Below are 24,915 nucleotides of genomic sequence, written 5' to 3' on the forward strand. Positions count from 1 at the left end.
AGCTCATGACCATGTTTGGGTCCAACAAATGTTAAAAGAGAAATTCTCCAGATCCATGAAAAAGAAAAGAAACAAGAAAAGCACATTTCCCCTTTTCCTTACCATTCAGTTTACGGATAAGCAATAAGACAAAATCAAGAAATAAAAACCAAAACCAAAGAACTCACGCAGAAATGGGTCCGTAGAGTAGGAATTAAGGAGGGAAGCCATCTTTGATTTTTTTTTTTAAAGCTAAGGCCTTCTCAGGGAATGGCTATACCGTGCCAGTGTGAGCAGCATCATTACACTGAGTCAAGTACCTGGGAGAGCTGAAAATGAAGGAATGCCCGGGAATGTGTGTGAGAATCACAATATGTAAACACCTTCAATGGCTCAGCTCTTTTGGGCAATGGAAAATGAAACGTCACCCCAACAGAAAACCAAAAGAACTCATGATTTAAGTCGTGCCCAGAACATGCTCAGTACTCAGTGACTTTCAACAAAAATGCCTAAAACGTGATGGGGCTGCACTGGTGCTGAAGAGATTGGACCCATCTGGCACCATATCTGGTTTCTCTCGGGAGCTAATAAGACTTTTCTAGGACACCAAGGCCTCCACTTGCACACCCATGTGCAAAAGAGGACCCCACCTCTTTCTTAAAAGAAATGAGGTCATCAGGTAGGAACTATTCTAAACTGCCCCCTTCCCTTCTACCTGCAAACTTCCCTTCTACCTGCAAACCTTAATGGAACTCCATCCCTCCCTCCTGGCTTAGAACAAAAGTCCATAAAATGCTGGAGAATAAAGGTTCCAAGGGGAAGGTTACGAATTATATCATTCCTTTCAGATTTATAATGCACATTAGCACAGACTCAAAAGACGTAGTGATAAAAAGAAACCCCGTTTTAACTTGGTTCACTTCAGTTTCCCCAAACTCATTTGGTCACAAAACCTCTTTTTAAAAAAACATATTACCTATTAAACACCTTTGGGAAGACTTTTAGATGAGATTCCCAAATGACCATTACTCTTTGAAACAGGACTGAATACTGTCTCAGGATATAATTACCCTGAGCTGGGGGTTCTGGGCCTGTGCTCTGAGTTATAGTTCCTGAGATACTAGAGGGGCCCACAGAAAAAAGGAAACCAAGCCAGAGAGCACTTCTAAGGTCTCTTTTCACTGTAACAGCCTATGATTCTGTTTCTTAGAAGACATCACATAGACTTGCGTCTGGGGTAATCTAGACATAGAACAAAGATGCATAGTGGGGAGGGGGTCAGACATTTGAAGATGTATTTTCATGTTGGTACAAGTCATACAGGTCTGATTCCTAGCTCACGAGGTGTCAGTGGTCAGCGTGCAATCATTCAAGGAGTTTCACGCGGAGAACCAAAGACCCAAGGAAAAAACAAAACATAATGGTATGTGGCTAATGGACACCCAAGCAGGAGCACACATACAGGTGCACACCTGCACATTCCTATGCTTAACTGACTAGGCACATGACCCCGGGAGCCAAGAGAGTACTGCAGATGAAAAAAGAGACAAACATGGGTTCAGTCTTGCTCTGACACTTAGGAGTTGTGTGACCTTGGGGGCGCCTGGGTGGCTCAGTCGGTTAAGCAGCTGCCTTCAGCTCAGGTCATGATCCCAGGGTCCTGGGATCGAGCCCCACATCAGGTTCCCTGCTCAGTAGGGAGCCTGCTTCTCCCTCTTCCTCTGCCCCCCCCCCTGCTTGTGCACACGCTCTCTCTCAAATACATAAAATCTTAAAAAAAAAGAGTTGTGTGACCTTGGACAAGTTACGTAAGTTTTCTGAGCCTGTTTCCTCACCTCTAAAATAGGGCTAATTACTATTACACCTCACAGAACTGCTGTAAGAATTATATTACTATACACCAGGTGCTGTTCTGAGTGTTTTGTATGTATTGATGCTCACAATAATCCTATCAATATCCCTATTTTACAAATGAGAAAACTGAGACACAGAGAGGGTAAGAATTTCCCTTTACACAGCTAGTAACTAGTAAGGCTGGGATGCGAACTCAAGCAATCTAGCTCTTCATTACCGGGCTATCCTGCCTAGCACAGTTCCAGATTATAGTAGGTGCATGATATTCCCTGGGAAGACACAGACACACACACACAAATACACAAATCCCCTACACTTCCTCTTACTCTCTGGGATTTAAAATGTGCTGTTTTTGTCATTAGTTTATTACACAGGCAGTTCAAGTGGGCAGCATGCAGATACCAGCTTCCCAAACACGAGGATCCTATGTGGCTGCTCAAGGAACGGAAGAACGAATTCAGCGCTGAGAAATGTTAGTTCATTCTGAATGATGACTCACAACCACTATTTTCACAAACAGCCTGCTAATTAAACTTTCTTATGAACCCTGCTAACCAATTTTTCCAATGCATGGAGGAAAAATCATTCATTATAGACCGGAATCCAAAATCTAATATTAACAGCACAAGTAGAATCTGTGGCATTGTAATTTGATCAGCTTGAGCATTAATAATAGTTAGACACTGATGTCTGAGAGAGTTAATCAGCTTTTGTTGAGATGCACGTAGATAACTGAACAAAACATCTGGAAAGCAGACTAGAAAGCAAAACTAGCTTATCACAAGGGGTATAGTATTTGCTTTACCCTCATAAGTCCCCTGCTTACAATGTCCTGTCTTCTAGGTGACCATAGTAATAGCCTGAATTGGTATAGCACTTTAAAGACTTACCAACACATTAGCAGCTCATCTCATGTCGACACAGTAAGGTGGAAAGAGCCAGTGTCATTATCCCCATTTTTTTTTTTTTTTTTAAAGATTTTATTTATTTATTTGACAGAGAGAGACACAGCGAGAGAGGGAATACAAGCAGGCGGAGTGGGAGAGGGAGAAGCAGGCTTCCCGCTGAGCAGGGAGCCCGATGCGGGGCTCGATCCCAGGACCTGGAATCATGACCTGAGCCGAAGGCAGACGCTTAACGACTGAGCCACCCAGGCGCCCCCATTATCCCCATTTTATGCGCAACAATCTGAGGCACAGAACGGTTTGACCCACTGAAAGTCCCATAGCTGGAATGAGAACTGGGTGGATCCTTCCACTTTATCATGTTGCCACTCATAAAGGTAGCTTGATTTTAAAAACAATCTCAGAAATCATCCAGGCATTTTCAAATATTGAACTAAAGGCTTTCATTTACAGTCTTCCAGAACCACTAAAACTGCTGTTCGTTATTACTGCAGCTATTTCTGAGGTTTGCTGGAATACACCCTACACAGCCGCATGCCAGACTCAGGATGAAACAGCAAGAACGCGAGGAGCCCTCTCCGTGGAGGTCTCTGGCTCCCACTGGCAGGAGCATGTGGCCAGACACACATGAGTACACAGACAGTGTGGTCAGTCACTTCAAACAACATGAGTTTTGGTTTCCTCATCTAAAGAACGGGGCTGCTATTACCTCTCGGGATTGTGGTCAGGATTAAATGAGCTAACAAACATAAAGCAACTGGCATCCAGTGGTGCTTAATAAATGTGAGGTCCCATTCCACTCTCCTGCCATCTCATACAGCATCTCCTACTTCCTCCTTGGAATTACATAACTGAGGCCTGAGCCTGGAACAGATAGATACCTACTTTTCCTTCCCTCTCTCTTTCTCCATCTGTTGGCCCAGGGGCAGGACACTTAGTGAGAAGAGGGAAGGACTCGTGAGATCCAAGGGGCCCTTCCCATTTATAGGTTGCTTCGGTTTACGAGTGCCTCCACCGGCATCAGCTGGTTTGAATGCCAAGTACCAAGCAAAGAAGGTAAGGTAAGGATCTGTCTTCTTACTGCGTGCCGAGAAAATGGAGGTCCATAGAGACAGAAGGACTAACGCCAGGCCAGGCACATGCCTATTCAGCGTGTGCGTGAGGGGGGTTGGGGGCTGGTGCAGGACTTCCACTGATGTCTGTCTCACTGCTGGTTAGTTCACTGAACTGTGTCTGGTATTTCTGACAAGGAAGCATTTGGGGTGTGTGTGTGTGTGTGTGTGTGTGCGTGTGCGCGTGCGCTGGGGAGTGTGGCGCACTGGGGTAGTGCTCGCTTTCTTTTGTATTTAGAGTGTGGTCTGTCTCATTGGGAAGGCTCCCCTGACTCGCAAGGGGCACTGGGAAGAGAAAAGGTGGCTGAGGACTAGTTCCAGTTTGCGGGATCAGGACCGGGAAGTGAGAGTAACATTTGATTTTCCTGTTTGCTGCCCAGCTCAGAGTCCGGGGCAATGGGGAACCTGCCAGAACTCACTGTAGGAACCCTTACCAGGAAGATGGAGGCAGAGGACTGAAGTGCCTATGTGTCCAGCTTCAGGGTTTGACGGGACAGGCAAGACTGAAGAAACCCAGAAGCTGGTAATACCTCAGTTCACGGCAGCAAGAACGGAAGCCCAATTCAGAACACCCGCTTTGGCACATTATTTACAAAAACAGGTACTCCACTCAGGCAGCTTCTCTCTGTCACTGCCTGCCCTGGCCAGAAAAAAACATGTCAATCAATCCAACATGGGTTCAAGCAGAAAGATGAGGAAGGGAAAACTCTATGTATGTGATTTCAGGCTTCATATCCCTCCCTGTATTACATATAGCTGGCAAGTGTCTCCACAGAAGTCTGTGGGCTAAGGTGGGTGTGGGGGTAGGGGGGCAGGGCTGCGATCCTGCTTACCACTTGACAATGGGATCAAGGTTGTCACCATCTATTTTTCCTTGATGTAAAGAAAACTTGGGCTAGGTGGTGTTTTACTTCTCGGAAAAGTCCCCTAGCCACATTTAATTTAATTTTCCTTCTGGTTCTCCTTTTACCATTCATTCTACACACATTTTGCTCTACCTTGCTTTTTAAAAAAATCCATGGCTATTTTAATTCTAGCTCTTTTCCATATTATCTTATAAAGCCAATTCAAATCCTTTTTCAATCAAATGGCATGTAAGTAAATAAAAAGGCAAAAAGAGGAGGCAGGACAGGCAACAAGCAAAGAAAAGAAAAAAGAGAAGAAGAAAGAAAAAGGAAAATAAGAAGCCAAGTGCTCTTGATTCAAGTCTTCCTTGGGCTGCACTGGCCTCATTTGTAAAGTGAGTACAGACATTGTCCATATTGGCTATTTCAAAAGGGTCAGATGAAGTACTAAAAGTAAAAACCTTTGAAAACAAACACAAATGGCAAATATTGGGGATTATTAAGTATACATTTTATTCCATAGCACCAATAAAATGATTTAATCTGATTCAAGATGTTTGTGATGAGAAATTCCATTAGCAGCCTTAGGAATTAGAGTAATTACCCTAACTAGCTGTATCCACTTAATGGTAATGGGACCTTGCAGATCACCAGACATCCAACTATAAAACAAGGGCCAAGCAGAAAGCCAAACTTAGAAGTCAGCAAGAAACTGAAGGAGGTGGAAAGAGAGTCACTGAGAGAACATGTCCCTGACCTCAGCAGGATAAACAATGATTCTCAAATCATAGACATCATGGGGAGTCTGCAAATTGTCCACCTCCTTCTGTGTTAGGTCGGGTTATTTATTAGTAAAGTAGAAAAACACAGACTTTGGAGTCTGACAAACTTGGGTTCAAATCTCAGCCCCACCGCTTATTAGCTGTGACCTTGGATAACTTACTTAACCTTTCTGAGCTTCAGTTATTTCATCAACACAAAGGGGGCACTAATGCTTACCCACAGAATAGTCCTGGCTGTTCCATTCACTATCCCTTGAAGAGGTCTCTGAAACTTGGCTCAGCTACTTCCTCTTCACGGACGGATCTCCCACAACCTGCTTTCTACCGGGATCAAGGCTCACTCCTATTTGACACTTGTTCCGAGATCCCCAGCCCACTGTCCTCTGTGTCTCCTCTGAACACCTATAGCTGATGTCTTCATATTCATTCAGCAGAGGCAGAGTGATAAGGTAACAGAAAGACCGTAGACTTTGCAGTCAGACAGATCTAACCCCACACTCCAGCTAGCTGATTCTAAGTCTTGGCTTCCTTGTCTATAAAATGGGGATAATACCACTGATCGTACATAACTGACAAAGCTTCAACGAGATAACACAGAATCATACGCCTGACCCTGTAGCTGACACACAGCAGACAATCCATCAAAACTCCAACTTCACTGTATTGTTATGAGTCTGTCTGTGCTAATGAAATTAATAGCCAGGGTCAGGAAGGGTGAGTTTGGACCTTGGTGAAAAACAAAACAAAAAAAACCTTCCACAAGACAGCAAAGGTGGATGTGTAGTGATGTGCATCCCAGCCCCTTCCAGACCTGCAGGTTGTTGCAGGGCTCCCAGATTTGTCCTGGCTTCCCCCATCACTGCCCTACTAGCAGCCACATGTGGGCACAAACTATGTCTTATCCTCTCTGGCTTCCTCACAGACCCTGATACAGAATTTAAGAGAAGAGAGGGACAGGGAATAACATTAATTTGGTCTGAGAGCACAGACACTAAATAAATACTGTTGGCTGACTGAAAATGTTTTACAAATGTAAAAGCCTTATACAAATATATGGTCTTTATCTGATTTTATCTTCTCTCCAAACTAGAAATATCTTCTCCCATCAAAGCTCAATTTGGGGACTGTAGAAAAAATAAAAGGCAACTTAAAGATCTTTAGTTCTTACAAGGAATAAAGACAGATACAGAGTTCATCAGTTAAGAGCGGTAAGGGAGATGTGGAATGGGGTGGGGAAGGCAGACTGAAAAGAGAAATCACCCTGCCACACCTCCCAGAAGACAAGAAAAAAAATGAATTTCCCATTAACACATTTCAGAAAGCACTTTCCTCCTACCCTGAAGCTGATGAATTACATTTTTTAGATAATGTGTGGAAATTTCAGCTTGACATTACCTTCTTCCTTGGTTCCTAGTCTCAATCAATCAGGTCACACAGAGAAGAGGGGAGGGATTGAAGGAGGGAGTGTGTGTGGGGTGTGTGTATGTATGTACTGGGGGAAGGACGGGAGGCTGGGTGAACAGGGAATTGGTCCTACGAACCAAACAGTCAGCTAAAGTACAGAAATAGAAAATCCTTAAAATACCCAGGCCTGATTCACATCCTAGGTAAAAATCCTTTGAGACATCTCTCCTGGGATGTGAGAATACTTTCCTACGGTTATCTGAGTTTGGAAGCAGGGCAGAACCATCTGATATGGAAGGGAAGATGAAGGCAAAGACAGCCAGGGGGCAAAAGGAAACCATACCTGGTCTGTAATCCTGACTACTGCCATCCTGGGAAAAGAATTATGTCGAAAGAAGCAGAATGTACCTGTACAAATTCTAAACCTCACAGCTCCACTCAGTTGCCAACTTATACTAATTAGAAAGGATGGGAGGTCTCTGATTGCCCCTGACGGGTGTGTAAGACGCACAATGATTACATAGTTTACTGTCTGCGCTTAACATTCTGACATTTTCCAAGTTCCCCTTAATAAGGGAGACCCCTATTCTCCCATTGTAACCCCACTAGGCTGCCAAAGCTTCTCCATAACTAAGTATTTTCCACTCACCCCAACAATAATCCATTTCCTTCCCCGAGTCAACGCATCAGAATTCTTTCATTCTTCTTTGTGGAATACATATAAGATGACTGCAGGGAGGTGATAAATAAAATGACAGATGCGAAGCTGCCTGATTTTCCTCTGAAATCAAGAGACACATTGCACGGTACCAAGCACATTTTCAAAGTCAGCAGCAAAATGTGCTGACAAATGCTGCTATTTCCTCCACCCTTCCCATCTATAATGGATATCCCTCCGATGTGCATGCAGAAAAGTTCACTTAGCTCATCAATATCTTGGGATTTTCTTGGATTATGCACAATTGAGGCTGGGTTTTAACTATGCTTAACTTTAAGGTAGCATCCATTTTAATACAGTGCTTGCAAAAGAAAGAAAAGGCGAACACAGTGAAGAGTATTTTGTGAAGAAACAAAATCTGAAGTTAAAAACCACTCAGTCTGTTCTTCCTCATTCAGGCAAGCGGTGACCTGCTTAATTAAAAAACCTCTGGTACTTACTATTTTTTTTTAATGCATTGTATACTCTTTATCAAAACAAAAGATTTTGAACTCTAATTCTGTTTTCCCTGAACTAAAAGTTTTCATTCCCTAGGTAACAAAAGCTGAGTTGGTTTGTAAAGGGGAGAAGTCAGTTGAGTATTTTTAGAGAAACTGCCAAAGATAAACTATAAATTGGACAACTTGTGATAGTCAGACAGTCCTGGGTTCAAGTCCCAGCTCCCCTACTTGGAAGCTAAGTCACCTTGGACTAATTATTCAATCATTCCTAAATCCAAGTTTCTTCATCTGTAAAATAACCGTCTTGAGGATTACATGAAATTCCATCTACTGATCTCAGCACAATGCTTAGCACATAGTAAGTGCACAATAAACACTGGTTATCATTATGAGTCTCCAAGAAATCCCAATTTACTATTTAAATGAGCTACTATGCTTAAAGCATCTAATATAGTGCCCAGAATGTACATAAGGCACACACAAACATACAAAAGCTGCTGCTATTATTTTTTTGTCTTTGCTAAGTGATGTAAGAAAATATGCCAAAAACTCACCTTAGGGCTGAATTCACATTTTAGGAGTGAATTAAAAGCACTTTCATATTTTAGAATTTTTCAGGGTCTTTTATTGTTTTATAAAGTTACCTCAGAAGTAAAATTCAGTCACATTCCCATAGTGCCCTGTAAGTCCAGTTCCTTGACAGTATATGAGGTAACCTACAGCAGTCCACAGCCCTCACTCTCCTTTCCATCTTCACCCCAAGAGACTATTCCATGGAATGCCTCCTGGTCTTGTGCCCTAACACACCCTCCCACCCCCCACTGCCGTAGTCCATGTCCTGCATGTCACCCACTGAGAGGGACACATGGGATTAGTAGCATTTTCACAAATCCGAGAAAGAACAGAAGTTACCCACTGTCACCAAATCAAAACTGAGTTGGTTCCTTTAATTAGAGATGTGATTCCAGATACAAAAGTGGTGGCAAAGCATTATTCACCCTGATGTCCACAGTAGTGAAGGTATTTTTTGCCTTGTTCTGCCTTTTCCACTGAATGATAACATTAATTAAGCCAAAGACATGTGTTAGAAAGAAAGAAAAAAAAAGAAAGAGTGGGCTAGAGGTGAGGTTTAGGAAATGCTATCTTTGCCTGTTGGGGTGCAACTCTAACTGGCTTCATTCTTTGGTATGTTTAACTTCATCTGGCAACGCTGCTTCATCTTAGATCGCTGTTTCCAAAGAGGCATGTCCCAGCTCTACTTCCTGTGTCCAAAACACAAAAGAATAAAAAAGTCTTCTGTTCTTAGACTGGAATTTTAGCTCTACACTTTTGCTTTCCTTCCCTCTACCTAAATTCTAACCCTATCTTTCAAACCTCTCCCAGCAGCCCCAGCTAACACAGACCTCACCCTTTATCAACCATCTATAGTCCTTACAGTCTGCTCCATACCCGGGTCACTCCATATATTCAGCTTTATCATGGATAACGTTCAGTTTGGACCACTCTGTCCTTAAAAACCTCCCTTCAGAGCTCTTACCTGCCTGAAATGGATAAACAAATTATACTGCATGGGCACATGAAGAGTAACATCAAGTAAAAATATAATTCTTCTTGATCGCTACGATGCAAATAATCACACAATCTAGATAGGCAGATCAAACTGTTTGTTGTTGTACACTGATTTATTTCTGGGGATTTTTTTTTTTTTGGTTATTTTTTTTCTCCTTTCTCTATTCCTTTTAGAGAGGGGTGATGACAAGACAGACAATTATTAAAATGTAATTTAGCATTCCAGCTCTGCTGGCTTTAAGACATTCCCTGAGCCACCTAACGGTATTCTGCCTAAGCCATGTTTCCTCCCCTAAAATACTGAGCATCTGTAATGCAATCTCAAAGCCTGAAAAAACAAAAAGGCAACAAAATTAAAAATTAGAAATTAATTCAACTCTCTGCAGTTCATGGGAATAACAGAATTTCTACCAGGGGTTTGATGTTTTCTTGCCTGAGTTTCTAGGTTGCACGAAATCTCGCGGGCCACATACCACTTCCCTCTCTCTCCAGCAGCAGGGCCTGCAGGTGGATGCAGGAGAAAAAGGAAGAACATGGCTTCCGGGGCCATCAAGTGTCCACGGCTGCACACAAAAGCAACTTGGGAGACATGTTTTCTCTCCCTGGTACCTAGATTATCCTGATAAGTGTCCTTTCGCAATTGGAAAAAGAAAATCTAATATCTCTGAGAAGATAAGTAACAGAGATGTCCAAAAGCACTGTAACAGAATCTTAAACCTGGCACTTTCAGTAAATTTGGTTCTACTCTGAAGGCTGAGTTGTATCCCCAGAGGATGATAAATATTGTTATCTTTGCCTCGTGTCATACACAGGAGTCTAGTTGAAAGCCGTGGTGCATGAGGTAGACTCTCCAGAGGGTGGCCGGCAACTGCTATTCAGATGCTCACAATGTTTCATTGGGTTATGGGGTGAGGGTTAGGCAGGGGTCTTCACTCAACACCAGCAGGGGCACCCTGCCCGTACTTCCCCATAAGATCATGCTTTTGCAATCTGGGGGTGAACCCCAGCTCCACCATCTGGTAATACCTGTGCTGCCGGGAGAAGTTACTTGACCTCACAAAGTTTCAGTGTCCTCATCTAAGAAAATGGAGGCTTGGAGACGCCTGGGTGGCTCAGTCATTAAGTGTCTGCCTTCGGCTCAGGTCATGATCCCAGGGTTCTGGGATCGAGCCCCGCATCGGGCTCCCTGCTCAGCGGGAAGCCTGCTTCTCCCTCTCCCACTCCCCCTGCTTGTGTTCCCTCTCTTGCTATGTCTCTCTCTGTCAAATAAATAAATAAAATCTTAAAAAAAAAAAAAAAGAAAATGGAAGCTGTTCTCAGCGTTAAATCAAATAAGGTATGTTCAGTGCTTAGCAAGTACCTAGCATAGAGTAAGTACTTGATAAATGATAGCAATTATGTCCTCAGCACCAAACATTTAAGTCCATGCCCAAATTCCCTTTATGTGTTCTCAAATGGAGCATTCATTGACAACCCACAGCCAGGAGGGAACCCAGCCTACACGCAACACCATCAACAACGAGTCTCTCTCTCTTCCTCTTCCTCTCAATTTCTCTCTTAATTTGATAAGCCAGAACCTTCTAAGGGAATCCATTCTCTTAGGGAGTGGTTTGGGCTGGAAAATCTTAATCTTGAATTCTTATCTCTTCGCCACTTCCCACCCCCCAATCCTCCCACTAGATATTTAGAACTCCTTGTAAACTTCACAGGATCGAGATGTATTGAGATCTGTAGGAGGTGTTGGAGGAAAAGGGGGGACTGGGATGTTAAAAATCAGGGCAACAAAAATACCTATGATGTCATTCACCCTGACTTCTGAACCACCAGCAGCAGCCTTTCAACTGGGCTGGTGTTACACCTCACCTCTCCCAGCCTGTGTTATCACTTACCACCAAATGTAGGCCTCAGAGGGTCTTCCATTAGAGCGATTCTCACTCCTTCCCCACCTCCCCACAGCCTTATCTCTCCCTCCTTCTCTGACTTTTAGCGTAGTCAATTAAACCTGAACAACTGGTGGATGGAGGAAATATGCTGCATCTATGGAATGGTACAGCAGGGACCAGTTTCACTGTTAATTTAAAATGCTAGAATTAATTAGGTAGTGTAAATGAAGAATTTAATAAGCGCTCTTTACAACCACAAGTTCTACTTTTATTAAACACTGCTACCAAATGAGGGCAAATATCTCTGGTCTCTCTATATTTCTTTGCCTCATTCCCATAAGTTCTCTGCAAATAAAAACTTTTTTTTTTGCCTGAAATTTAAAAAATGCATAATTATAAATTTATGCCTGAATTATATTTCTGCTTTCAACCCATAAGCTTCTTCTTTAAGCTCAGATGCTACTGTATGTCTCTGCTTGTGCTGGAGAGGGTGCTAAACAAACCAAAGTTGACAATTTTGGTTTTGTATACCAAATTAAAGGCTGTCTTCGAAGCTGTCACTCCTATTCAAATCCACTCGGTGAACTACCAAATTAGCATTCTTTCAGTAAAGGAATCTGCTTGTTTAAACATGTGTCTTTAGAAAACAAGGAACAACACCATGAATCAGTACTTTTCAAAAATCTCACTACAGTTCTAAGGGAATTCTTTTGAAAAGGTGATTAATAATATTCACTAATATAGCTGGCAGAGTCCCTATTTAGAAGGTAAGCCTCCACCAAAAATACATTTTCTATACAGGAGTGGGAGGAAGAATCATATGGTTAACTGGTTTTAATTTTGTTTGAATTATCATCCTATTATATAAAGATTATTCAGAAATCTAAACATTGGCTTCCTGAGAGTGCAGGCAATTCTGTTAAAGGATGGATGATCCAGCGCTCTCAGATAAGATCATCAAAGTCCTGGCCCTATTTGGAGACCTTGATAAAATTTCTCTGTTCAGCCGCGCTCCTTGTAACATACTACCTGTATCTATAACAATAACATCTCCCATTTAGTGAGAGACCACTAGGCGCTAGGCATTACGCTAGGCAGTACTGTACATATATCCAGGCTCTCATTTCATCCTCCCAGTAAGCCCTTTGAGATAAATACTCTTTTCTAACTTTATAGGTGAGGAAATTATGTTTGGAGGGTTGGCTTTTATTTTCAACAGTCATTTTAGTTTTATGATTTTGCAAAGTGTTTAATTTATATGGGAGACGGATTTACACGTGAAGTGGAAGAACTGGAGAACACATACAGCGACATGCACACAGGTACACTGGATTCCCCTACTGAAAATCAAGATGATGGGCCTTCCTATTTTAATGACAGGGTTTCCTTTTTCTAATATAGGCCAGTTGCTTGTCTCTTAAACTTCCCAGCAAAAGGGAAACAAAAGTCAATCCTGAAAAATGCCAGATACTCAGCTGAGTGCGCGAGATTTCAGGAGCCGAGCGCCACAGCACAGGGAGCAGCTGCTTCACCGTCGTGAGGCAGCCCGGCCGTCTTCTGAGGAAATACACTCACTTCCAAAAAGATTGCAGGGAAACTTTACCCCAAAGAATTAGAGCGTCTGGCAAACATTAGGTCCTCAACAAACAGTGGTCGATTCGGAAAAAATCAGAGGCTAAAAATTTCAAGTGTTGAAGTTGTTTGGGTATTGTTTTACTTTCAAGTAAAACGTCTCTGGCTTCTCAAAAAGTATCTTCAAAAACTAAACAAAACGAAACGAAGTAAAATACCTCAACTGCAGATCTTCATTAAACTTCTCCTTTCTACTGCAGCGTAGTTTTATTCCAGAATAATATGCTATCCTTAGAGCCTATTTCTCCCCAGGGACAATGGGCAGTTGGGAACTCCTTCCAAAGTCCACAATGGCCCCCCTTTAAACCACTGTCTCAGACACATGGAAGAACACTGGACACACACAAACCAAATGCCTGAGAAGAAAGGAAGAGATAAAAACTAGTGTGGAGTACAGGGAGGGCAGAGGGCAAAATGGAGAACTATAGAACAAAGGGCAGGGGTGGCTGATGGAGAATAAAAGGGGATCAAACTGAAGGGTTATTTCACAAAAAGTAAAGCCCAAGGAAGCTCCAACATCCTCATCTGCTTCCCAGTCCTCCCAATCTGCAATCTGGTTTTATGTAGAGTACACACATGGGTGCCATCCTCAAATGCAGGATACACACTGCAGACACTCAGATGCATTCACCGTCTGTGTGCATTTCTGCTAAGGTCTGTACATCTAATGGAACAATGTAGCTGCTAATCCTAAGCCTAGAATATTGAAGAAGAGCATACCTGTAATTTTGTCTCTCACGAGTTTGCAGGATTCTATTTCACCAATGCTCCCAAAGAGACTCCTGAATTCCTCCTGGGTCATATTCTGGGGTAAATAGTTGACTATGAGGTTGGTTTTGCTGTCATCTGTGGCTGCCCCTGTCTGCATGGGAGAAGGACAGTTTCTATTGTTGCTGGAGGGTCCATTGCTTGTATTGGATGTCGGGCCATTTGACACCTGTGGCTCCATGGTGCTAATTATCTAAATAAAAATAAAAATAATAAAAATAAGCCTCCTGAAATCTTAAAGACACAAGTAAAGTCTCTTTCAAGATTTTGTTTTATTTTATGTTTTGAAAAGAAAGAGAACAAGACAAAGCAAGATGGAGCAAAAGAGACTGGGTTGTGAACACAGCCAATTTAGAAGCATGTTAAACTCCCCTCGCTATTTTTAGGCCAGCCCGTAGATTTTGAACACAGACTAGAATGCAGTGAGAACTCTCCCATTATTTTGTTAATGAAAAGCTAATTCCTGTTTTCATTACACAATCACTCTCAGAAATGTATACTTAAGCCACACCAAATTATAATTAAAATGTAAAGTAATAATCATGATTAAAATTATAGTTCCATTAAAGCTGAAAAACTAAATATAGAGGGTTACGCTCACAAGATCAAATACAGTACCTGTTTATTAACTATCTCACAAAGTAAAATGACATTAAATTAAGTGGGGCCGTTCCATATGGGAAGGGTTTAGATTTTCACTGATGCTTAAGCACTGATCAAACTTCAGATTTCATACGCACATGCTGGGGAGCTACGAAGTCATCTAATGGTTTTTCTCCCTAGCCGCTCAGTGACTGTTTCTCCTGGACCTCTAATAAAATAAAAAACATAAAGGAAGAGCTCTCTCTAGGCCTCTACCTTAGGTCCAGCACAGCCCGAGGCTATCCTCTCACACTTTACTCAAAAAGTAAAAAGCTTAAATTTAAATTAAATTTGGATTCAAATAGTTAATTAAACAAAGATTTCCACAAATGTGTGAACTGTTCCAGGCAGCATGCATGGGGAAAAAAGAGATGAATAAATCTCAGTCTCTACCCTCAAGGAGCTTAGAGTTTACTGAGGACGCTTAGAGTTTACTGAGGACACAGACCGGCAAACAGCTCCCAGGAGGACAGTGGGCATAGAGTAGGGGAGGAATTAGCCCTTCTTTACAGGATGGGATTCAGGGAAAGTACTGAGAAGATGAAGCTGGAATACGTTCTACATGGAAAATGGATGTAAGCTCATGGAGCCTGGTTATGAAGAGGTCCTGTGTGGCATGACAAACACAGAATCACAAAACTGCAGAGCCAGAACGCACTTAAGGAAATAAAATCTAGTCCAAAACTCTCATGTTTGAGATGAATTCCAGAAACACCCAGTGAATTCTGTCATCAGTGGGAAACTGGGGCAGAGTCTGGGCCTGCACCCAGGTTTCCTGGCCCCAGATGGAGCCCAATTTTCTGCTCTATCCCATCACCATCTCTTACTCCTCCCTCATGATAGGACTTCAGTCGCCTCTGACCTTGATCAATTCTTTGGAAATGGAATCATGCTCTGCCATTCACCAGCTGTGTGACCTTGGGGAACGGACAGAAACTCTAGAAGGCTGTTTTTCTCATTTGAAAAATGGGAACAATGCCACCTGCCTTGCAAGGTGGTGACATGAGGTATAGAAAACACCTGAATAGTGGTGGGAATGTAATTCACCATCATTGATATTTATTAAAGTCACTCTACCAATCGTCTGACGTGACTTCTCTCACTGAGTCCTCACAAGAAGGCAATATTCTCTACGTCTCATAGACGTGGAAAGCAAGGTTTAGCAGACATCTGATAACTAGCAGCTTCCATTATTATCACCATTTGGCTGCTGAGAGAATTTTGGGGGGATAAGCACTTTCATATACATGTAGTAAAGCATGCAAACCTTACAAAGAGAACACGATTCACACCAGAGTAATCACCTTTCAGATCATGATTTAGAACATGACTAGCTTCCCAGAAGGCTTTCTTGTGTCCCTGCCTCCATCATTCACACTACCCCCCAAAGGTAACTGACTTTTAATCCATAGATTAGTTTTATCTGCTTTTGAACTTTATATACATGGAATCACACAATATGTACTCTTTTATGTCTTTTCACACATTGTGTCTGGATGTCATCCATGTCGTTAGATATAGTGGTAGGTTTTACTTGACTGCTGTAGAGAATTCCATTGTGAAATTATGAAAATATCACATTTTATTTACCTCTTCTGTTGGTAAACATTTCGGTTGTTTCTAGTTTTTAACTATTATAGATAATGCTGCTCTGAGCATTATGCACATGTCTCATGGTTTACATACACACATATTTCTGTTGGGAATATTCCTGGGAGTCTATTTTGGGGTCAGAGTATATGCATGTTCTGTGTAGTAGACACTGTCAGTATCTTTTTTATTTTTTATTTTATTTATTTTTTTTAAAAGATTTTATTTATTTATTTGACAGAGAGAGACACAGCGAGAGAGGGAACACAAGCAGGGGGAGTGGGAGAGGGAGAAGCAGGCTTCCCGCGGAGCAGGGAGTCCGATGCAGGGCTCGATCCCAGGACCCTGGGACCATGACCTGAGCTGAAGGCAGACGCTTAATGACTGAGCCACCCAGGTGCCCCTGTCAGTATCTTTTTTAAATGGTGGCACCAACCTACACTCCCACCAGCAGAGTATCAAAGTTCCAGTTGCTGTACATCCTCATCAATACTCAGAGAATTTTTGGTTTTGTTTTGTTTTTTTTTTTGCTTATTTTCTCACTGAAGCGTAAGTGATAAAGTAAAAAAGGAATAAGTTTTTAGTCAAGGCAACAGCTGACTTAAGACTGTAGTTCTACCACTTATTAGCTATGTGATCTCAGACAGGTTACTTCAATACTCAGCCTTAGTTTCCTCTTTGTGAACTGGAATAAAGCCTCACATGCAGGTTTATCTTCAGAATGAATGCCTGGAGGCATTACGACTATTATTCTTCATCATGCCCTACGTAGGTGTTACTCTAATTGTTTTCTTTTCTGAATGATCACAAATGGGAAATGAAACCAAAAGAAAAAAAAAAAAGAAGTCTCAAGAGGAGTCAGGGGAATAAGGCAGACTGAGGAAGGCGAGCAGCTTCTAAGATTCTTTACCATCATGTAAGTAACTTAAGTGGCTCCGCTTACCACATCATCAGAACTTCTTGGATTCAGGTCAACTGTGAGATTCTGGAAGGCTGGTCCAGACCGCAAGGAGAAAACAAAGGGTTTCTGAGAAGAATCTTAAATCAAGCTCTTCTCAGCACTGATAGAAGCTGTACCCAAACAAAGCCTATTCAGCTGCTCTGTCCAGGAAAACATGAGGGAGATGTGCCCAAGGGAGGCACATGCTAATGGAGATGATGTCGTAGAGCATCATCACAACTCCTGGCTGGGAGGCAGGTTTCTGCTCTGCCCAACTGTTGGGCCTCCTGGGTCTGAGCAGTGTCTCCATTTGCTGTGTTGTCTTGCTGCTTCACTAAGTCAGGTGTCCAGGCAACAAACCCAAGGAGCACTGCCAACTTGATAAGGAACTTAAAAACAGAATTTATCCAGTTCAGGAGGCTGGGCTGGCAGAACCACAGGGCTACCCAACTGCTACCTTTTGACTTACTGACCAGCCAGTCCCACAATCTCGAGAACACATTCCCTGCTCTCCATCCTTCTTAAGGCTGCCCCACAAACACCTAGAAAATATCCTGCACTGAGGCAGCTTTTGGGACATTAATGATGGAGTATGAAGAAAAATGTAAATCATACCTAAGCGTGCTGAGATTTTATGGGACCATGACTATTAAAGACGTGTGTGGTGAAAGCCAGCACTAGTCCATGTGAACATCTCACAGGTCTCCCTGCTCCAGAGAAGCCTAGGAAGTACCAAGTGCGCAGCAAAGTAATTTCAGTTCCCCAACCAGCTTTCTGATCTCCTTACATCTTATGTGGATTTCCTAAATTATGCTGGATGGAGTTGACCCCATCCGTAGGTCAGACAACCCTAATTAGGCCCAAACCTCTGAAAAGGATCCACGAGATGCAGTGTTTGGTACTGAGCTACTTCCACCGACCAAATCTATAAATTAGATCAAGTCATTCTTGGTTTATGGAAATGGAGCACTCTTTGCTCTGCACACACACTACACAGTTCTCGTTTTGTGTATTCAGAAAGAACCGATGAAAATACACACATGCACACAGAGTTTGCTCAATAAAAATGTACTAAACTGAGAAACACTTGCAAATGTGTTAATACACATCATGTAATAAGACCCCTCACTGGTCTTAATGATGCATCCCAGGATACAAGACAGGCTTAAAAAAAGAATCACAAATGTAAAATGTCAGAATGAAATCTGACACACAAGTGAATCGAGAGGATTTTAAAACATTACTTGGAAAATAAGAGAAATTGCCAAGATCTAAAGATATCAAACTCAAGAATATGAAACTATAATACTTTAAGGTTACATGATACATCTTAAAGAGAGGTCACCCGTAATCTCAATGTGGGAAACAAACCAGGGGTAAACATGTGTGTTAGCGGGAAGCATATCCTCCAATAAGCACAGAGACTGGCTCAGCAAGATCAGAACACTTCCTTCTCCAGGCCTTTGATATTCTAACAGCGCAATTTTCATTGCAAATAAATATATCAGTTACTCAAGTGTGCCTATGTACTTTCATGAAACCGTCTGTGTGGGTCACATGGCCAACTTTGCAGCTGACCAGGTTCCAAACTCCTGACTTGCCCTCCTTCCCTCTTCTGAATGGCAATTAAGAACAGAATTACAGTGAGCATCCAGGATAGAGCATTGAGGAGGTTCAGTTGACGTCAAACTCTAATGGTTGTACAAAGCACTGCATTAAATCTTTTATGTTCCTGTGATATATTTTAAGAAATATTGTACAGGCAGAAAATTTCAGGGATAAACTATTAGAGCAGTGCACAATAACGTAGGCACTCACATCCTGTCATTGTAAATGTCAATGGTTTGAATGACTAATTACTCACACTCAACGCATTAACCTCACCCCTCCCACCATTTTTTTTTTTTTTTTTCCAGCAAAATATACAACAAAAGCAAGAGGGAAGGCCTCACACATGCAGCTGCTGGATCACCACTCAGGGTCATATCTCTGTGGAGGGAGGTAAGAAGCAGAGGCTGGGCTCAGCCTCTTTCTCAGGGTGCTCCTGAAAAAACCAGCCCTTCGTAGCATCTCCTTGACCACAATCCTGGGTCCTTCCAGATAGTCTTAAATACCTGCTCAATCCCATCTCTTATTATTGTCCACCCAAGGCATCTGCTACACTATTTCCTGGACTTGTCAGATCAAATGCACATTAAAAAAATAAGGTTTATTTCCACTCTGGCTAGATCTGGGAATGCTAGATGAACAGAGATAGAGCCCCAGAATGCCAAGCACCGTGTTGGGCCCCAGGGATACGGAGACAACAAAGACGAGGAGCTGGCCCTTGCTGAACTGAGTTCACAATGTGGGTGCATGACAGATATCAGAGAACATTAGGGACCACAGAGCCCAAAGCCATAATTTTAATGATGAGGAAACTGAGGACCAAAAAGGGGAAATGACTTACCCAGGGTGACACGGCTAGTTAGCGCAGGAAATGGGACTTGAGCCCATGTCTACACAAGAGTCCACAAGAGTACAGTGACAGCATACATGTGACAGTGCAGGCATGGACATTTAGATGAGGGTTTGCTTTTCCTTTTCTGGGAGGAGGCAGTGAGGGGTGGCCATATCATAAAAATGTAGTTGAACAAACATGAGGAGATGGGTCTATCTCCATATCTTACGGAGTCTGGCACTTAACAGTTCACAAAGAATGGTGACCTGAACTCTGAGCTCCACAGCACACAGACCACATCTGGTTTGTTTATGATAGCATCTCCTGCATGTAGAACAGGGCCTGACGATTGGTAGGTTCTGGATAAAGGACTACGGAATGAATGAAAGCCCTTGCATGCTCAGTAGTTCACTAGATCCCTCAAACAACCCTGTAAAGTACAAGCCAAAAAGGTATGAATGTCATCCCAATTTTACATATAACAAAAAAGGACAGAACACTTACTGAGTACCTATTATATGCCAGGCATACATTTAGATATTATTTCAAATATAGATTTTAAGAGGCATTCATTCAAGATGAGAGGCTGAATCTTTGGCTGACAAGGACCCCCTTGAGAACCTGTTGAATGCCTTTGCCCATTCTCACCAGAAAAATGCACACACACACATTTTATGTACACTAATGGCAATCCTTCGTCTCCAGATTGAAATCCTCCAGTTGATTCTAAGAGTAGCAATACAATCAAAGTGCAAAAACTTCCTTTCCTCCCCAAATCATTCTTTTCATATAATTTCTTGCTCTCAGAATTCATTAATTCATTAACCAAACAAATACTGATTGTTGAAGGGTCTACATGTCAGAGCATAGAGTAAGAATGTCCTATGGCCAGAAGGCCCTTTAAGTGTATTAAGCAAGACCACTTAAAATTCTAAAAATGTACTTAAAGGCTCCTTTAATATTTCTTCCACCAGCTCATTAATTCCTCACAGCTCCCTCTGTCCCCCATTCTTGACAAGGCTTTCATTTGCTCAAATTTGGGGAGAGTCAGGCTAGAGTTAGAGGGCTGGCCTTCCTCCTCACATCTAAGGACAGTCACTGTCCCGGGCACCAGAGGAACACATCGGAGGTCCTCCGGCAGCCCCCTCGCCAATCCTGTCAGCCATACTGTGTGGCCCTGTTCCAATATTTTCCATAAAAATGGCAGTCCAATAATATACTGCACGGTCTTGCGTTTACACATCTTAACCTACTTTACACTCTCAGGTTTTACTTTGTGAGACATATATAAGGTTCTGACTTTATGTTACAGGAACCTGTGCCGTTGTAGAACTCCCTACTGACATTCGTCATCCCCAACCCCAGGGCAGGGCCCTTGTACCCCCATCACGGCCATCCTCAACTTCTGGTTTCCTGGCAGAGGGGTGGCCATGATGCTCGATTCAGGCAAAAGGATCAAGAGAAAAGAACCTAAGAAGATCACAGGAATATGATGCTTCTTTCCCAAACACTCTCCCCTCTACCTCCAGCACCCTCTAAATGTCAGCATCCCCAGAAATGAGAAAGATGTTAATGGAGTGTACTGATTGCAAACATGTCTCAGGTGTGTACATCTAAGACACACACACGTATTTTATTCAATATTTTAATGAGTATTTAAAGGTGTTTTCTTTCACCATGTTGGAAGGACTTTTGAAAATTTATGTATAAAGGCTAACCCTTATGTAATCGAACAAGGGCTCCCGAGAGCATGAAGAATAATGTTTACCAAGGGCAGTCACCGAATCGAACCATTAAAGAAATAGATTTAAATTATTCATGAGAACAAAAATAAAAGTCCTAATTCTCTTTGTAGGCATTTCCCACTTAACCCTTATAAAATCCTGACACGCAGTATGTTAGACTCCGGTGGTGCAGCCCAGACTACTGCATCTCACCCGCCTTTCAAAAGCCTGAAAAACAAATCCCCAAAGTTAGAAAATTACACAGCAGGCTCTGTGTTCCTGAAGACAGATATTATTTTTAGGAATAATTCCTCACTTCTCTTCTTGCTCCTTGAAAGATGCTAAAAATGTCCTTACAACCCCCCAATTTCATATTTTTTAAAAGTTTTGTCCATCAGCTCATAAAATCCATACTCTCCCCTCCTTCTCTTCAAGAGGCTTTACTTCGCTCAAGTCCCTTCAGATTAATGTTTTTTTCTAAACGCAATGCTTTCCTGGTTATGATTCAACTGGGAAGGAGACACATGTTATTAATGGGGCCCAGGAGCAGGGACTGAGATTGATGATCTGATCACTCTAGGAAAAGGGAACTTGGGAATATACCGAGCACCGCCCCCCCCAACCAGATTACAGGTGATGACTCACAAAGGCCCCTGGAGCAGAAGAATCTGGCTGAAGACTGCACTCATGTCCCTCAAAACCATTTGTACCAAGTTTCCGTAATTCTGCTGGAAGGTAACTAGAAAACTCTAGAAAAAATATTTAATTCCAACTGGGGAAAACATGCTGACAGTTTAATAGTACCTTTGGGTAGATGCACAAATAACCTGAAAGACCTACTTACTCTAGGAAGTTACATGGTAATAAATTCTCGGCATATCCTTAAAACAAGTGTGTTCCATTCAACACAAGTTTATTGAAGGCTATTAGAGACCAAGGCATTGCTCTAGGAATCCAGAAAACAAAAATAATTTTGTCCCTGCCCTTAGAGGGTTCAAGTTAGGAGGACGGAAGAGGAGGGCAGGTAAACAAATAATTAACTAAACTCAATTGCATATACCCCTTTCGTTAAGCAGTTGCCTCCAGAATTTCTCTAATGACTCCCCCCTCCTTACCAAAGAGCATATACATGAAATACACGCAGACATGTCCTGATGCTGAATGGACATGTCCTGCTTCCGGTCTAAATGCTTACGTCCTAGACCACTGACTTTGTAACAAGGAGGTAAGCTTGAGGCATTACTTCTTTGAAACAGCATCTTCTTCACTGTAGAGGCATACCGGGCATGCCAAAAGAATTCTCAGTGGGGATAGGGTTTTTAAAAAATCAGCAGCCACTGGAGAGAACAAGAGGCATTAATACTTAAAATAGCAGGGCCAGCATGGATATGAAAAGCATAATCAAAATTTAATTTCTCTTAGGCATTATTCTCAAATTCACAGAAATCCGAGTTCTTAATCTTCCTTCCCAGATACATCACACACATTTCCCCTCCTAAATGAATACTAGCCTCCTTTATATCCTACAGTGTTTCTTTAGGGCTTCTGTTCGGACCTAAAATGATTTCCGGTATGCCCATCCTGGGGCAGTCCTTGTCAAATCCCTGGGTATTTTGGTTTTAACAGACCTTTCCAGCAAACTCTCCAGAGCTGAGGGATGGCGTGACCATCCAGTTCATCATAAGGACGAGGAGACCCTTCTTTCACCACCCCCCGAGTCCCCAATTTAGTCCTCTTTTCCAAAATGGCCAGTAAAATAAAGATGATCCCAAACTTTTGATAAGCTTTCTTTGTTAAAGACATATCTGAAAAGCACAAATGTTTTCATTTCAATATAAATGCAATTTCGTGGCCAAGCTCTTAGGCTCCCTGCAAAAATATTAAACCTAATAAAAAAATCAATTGGAAAACAATTTCTTTCTCATCCAACCCTCTAAGCTCCCAAACTCTGAATGTTTAATGTGGACAAAATAACCAAAATGCCTCATGATAAGCTAAGGACACCTGCTGGGGTGGGAACCAGTCGTGATGGGAGATGTGTTACCTGCATCTTCCATACAAAGAACATTAATGAATCATTTGTAAAACTGCCCCCAGAATGATTAAGTTGAGCTTATCTTCTGATGCATAACCAACAGGCCATGGCACAATTCATGTACACATAAATATTGTGTATTTATAAAATGCCTGGCTCCTGCCTCAGAGTGTGAGCAAACTCACCTAGCTCTAGCTGTACAAAGCAATGGGTTATTCTGTATCTATATCATGATACAGATATCATGGGTCACATCTCTGAATTTGTCTTATGCACACTCATTAAATTCTTCAGAAATACAAATAAAATATTTTTTATTGTTAAAGTTTATATTTGTTTTCTTAATGAAGCTGGGTGGAGATGGGGAGGATAGTAAAGGGGAGTAGAGGGAGTTAGTGTCTAGAAAAATCTGCACAGGGCAACCTTCTCTTTGTTAAGAATTGTATATGCCACTCTTCCAATTGTGCAATTCAAAGGAGAGAAATTATTTAGGGGCATTTTGAAGCTAAAGATATTGAGTGAAATAAAACTGTTCTCAGTACTTCTATGTTATGTATACGTGGCCACGATAAATTAGACCCATGGACAATTCACACCAATGTCATGTTATAGCTACGTGTTCATTACTGAAAAAATCCCGAACATCATTCTGATAGGGCAGTTTTAAATTTGAAAATTACTTTATCACACTTGAAATTTTATTTTTAATTTCTTCCTTCTCTGAATTTTTCTTCTCTTCTTTCTTCCTTTTCTTTTGTTTCCTTTCCTCTTCTTCTTCTTCTTCTTCTTCTTCTTTTCCTTCTTCTTCTTCTTCTTCTTTTTTTTAATAAGAAGGATACATTAGAAAAAAGGACTTTTTGATCTAATAGGAGAATGTTATCCCTCAACTACCTCAGTGAGGCATTTGGAACTACCATTCATCCCTGACACCCCCTGGGAAGGCAGATGGATATGAGTAAAACTGGACTCTATCATATCAGTTTTGGTGAGAATGCAGACCTGGGCTGCGAGAAGTGTATCTTTGAGTTATTTGTGGACACCTTGTTTACAGAGAACATAGAAATTCAAGGTTTGCAACTGGCGGGCTTTAAGGTGCAGTGAAATAGTCTCTCTCATCATCATTGGTGGAAATATAATTTGACACAATCTTTCTGAACCTTATGTTCAGATTCTTGGACCCAAGGATCCATTCTGAAGCTCAGACAAGAATCCAGAATTCCAAAGACCAAAAGTATGCACAATAAGATACATTATTAAAAGTGTATCTAAAAGAGTGAAAAAATAGAAACAACCTAAGTGTCCAACAAGGGGGAATGACTAAGTAAGTTATTGTATAGTTTTATGATCCAGTATTTTGCAGCTGTTAAAATGATATGTATAATGGGCTTTATAGCATGAGAAAATGTGTGATAAATGTAGAAAAAAGTGAAATAAAAAAATGATTATCTTGATTATATAAACATGCACAATGTAGGAGGGAAAAATAAAAATGCTAACAATAAAGTGTGGGATTATACTTGTCTCTATCTTTATTTCCCAAGTTTTTTGTTTTAAAGTGAAAATACAGCACTTTTATAATCCGAAAGGAAGTTATTTTTTAAAATGAAAGAAAATGTCAAATCCTTCAAACCATTTGGAGTCACAGTATTAAAA

General features: G+C 41.7%; 1 protein-coding gene across 6 annotated transcripts in view; it reads right to left on the reverse strand.

Annotated features, from left to right (window-relative positions):
* ELAVL4 (ELAV like RNA binding protein 4) overlaps nt 1-24,915 on the reverse strand; it is a 139,588-nt gene that overhangs the window by 35,769 nt on the left and 78,904 nt on the right. For all 6 annotated transcript variants that reach the window (XM_032429361.1, XM_032429396.1, XM_032429370.1 and 3 more), the window contains exon 2: nt 13,844-14,084. In XM_032429361.1, coding sequence (XP_032285252.1) covers nt 13,844-14,084 — 241 coding nt within the window. The remainder of the gene's footprint in view (nt 1-13,843; nt 14,085-24,915) is intronic.

This window comes from Phoca vitulina, unplaced genomic scaffold (assembly GCF_004348235.1).
Source record: "Phoca vitulina isolate PV1807 unplaced genomic scaffold, GSC_HSeal_1.0 scaffold2, whole genome shotgun sequence".
Classification (NCBI taxonomy): domain Eukaryota; kingdom Metazoa; phylum Chordata; class Mammalia; order Carnivora; family Phocidae; genus Phoca; species Phoca vitulina.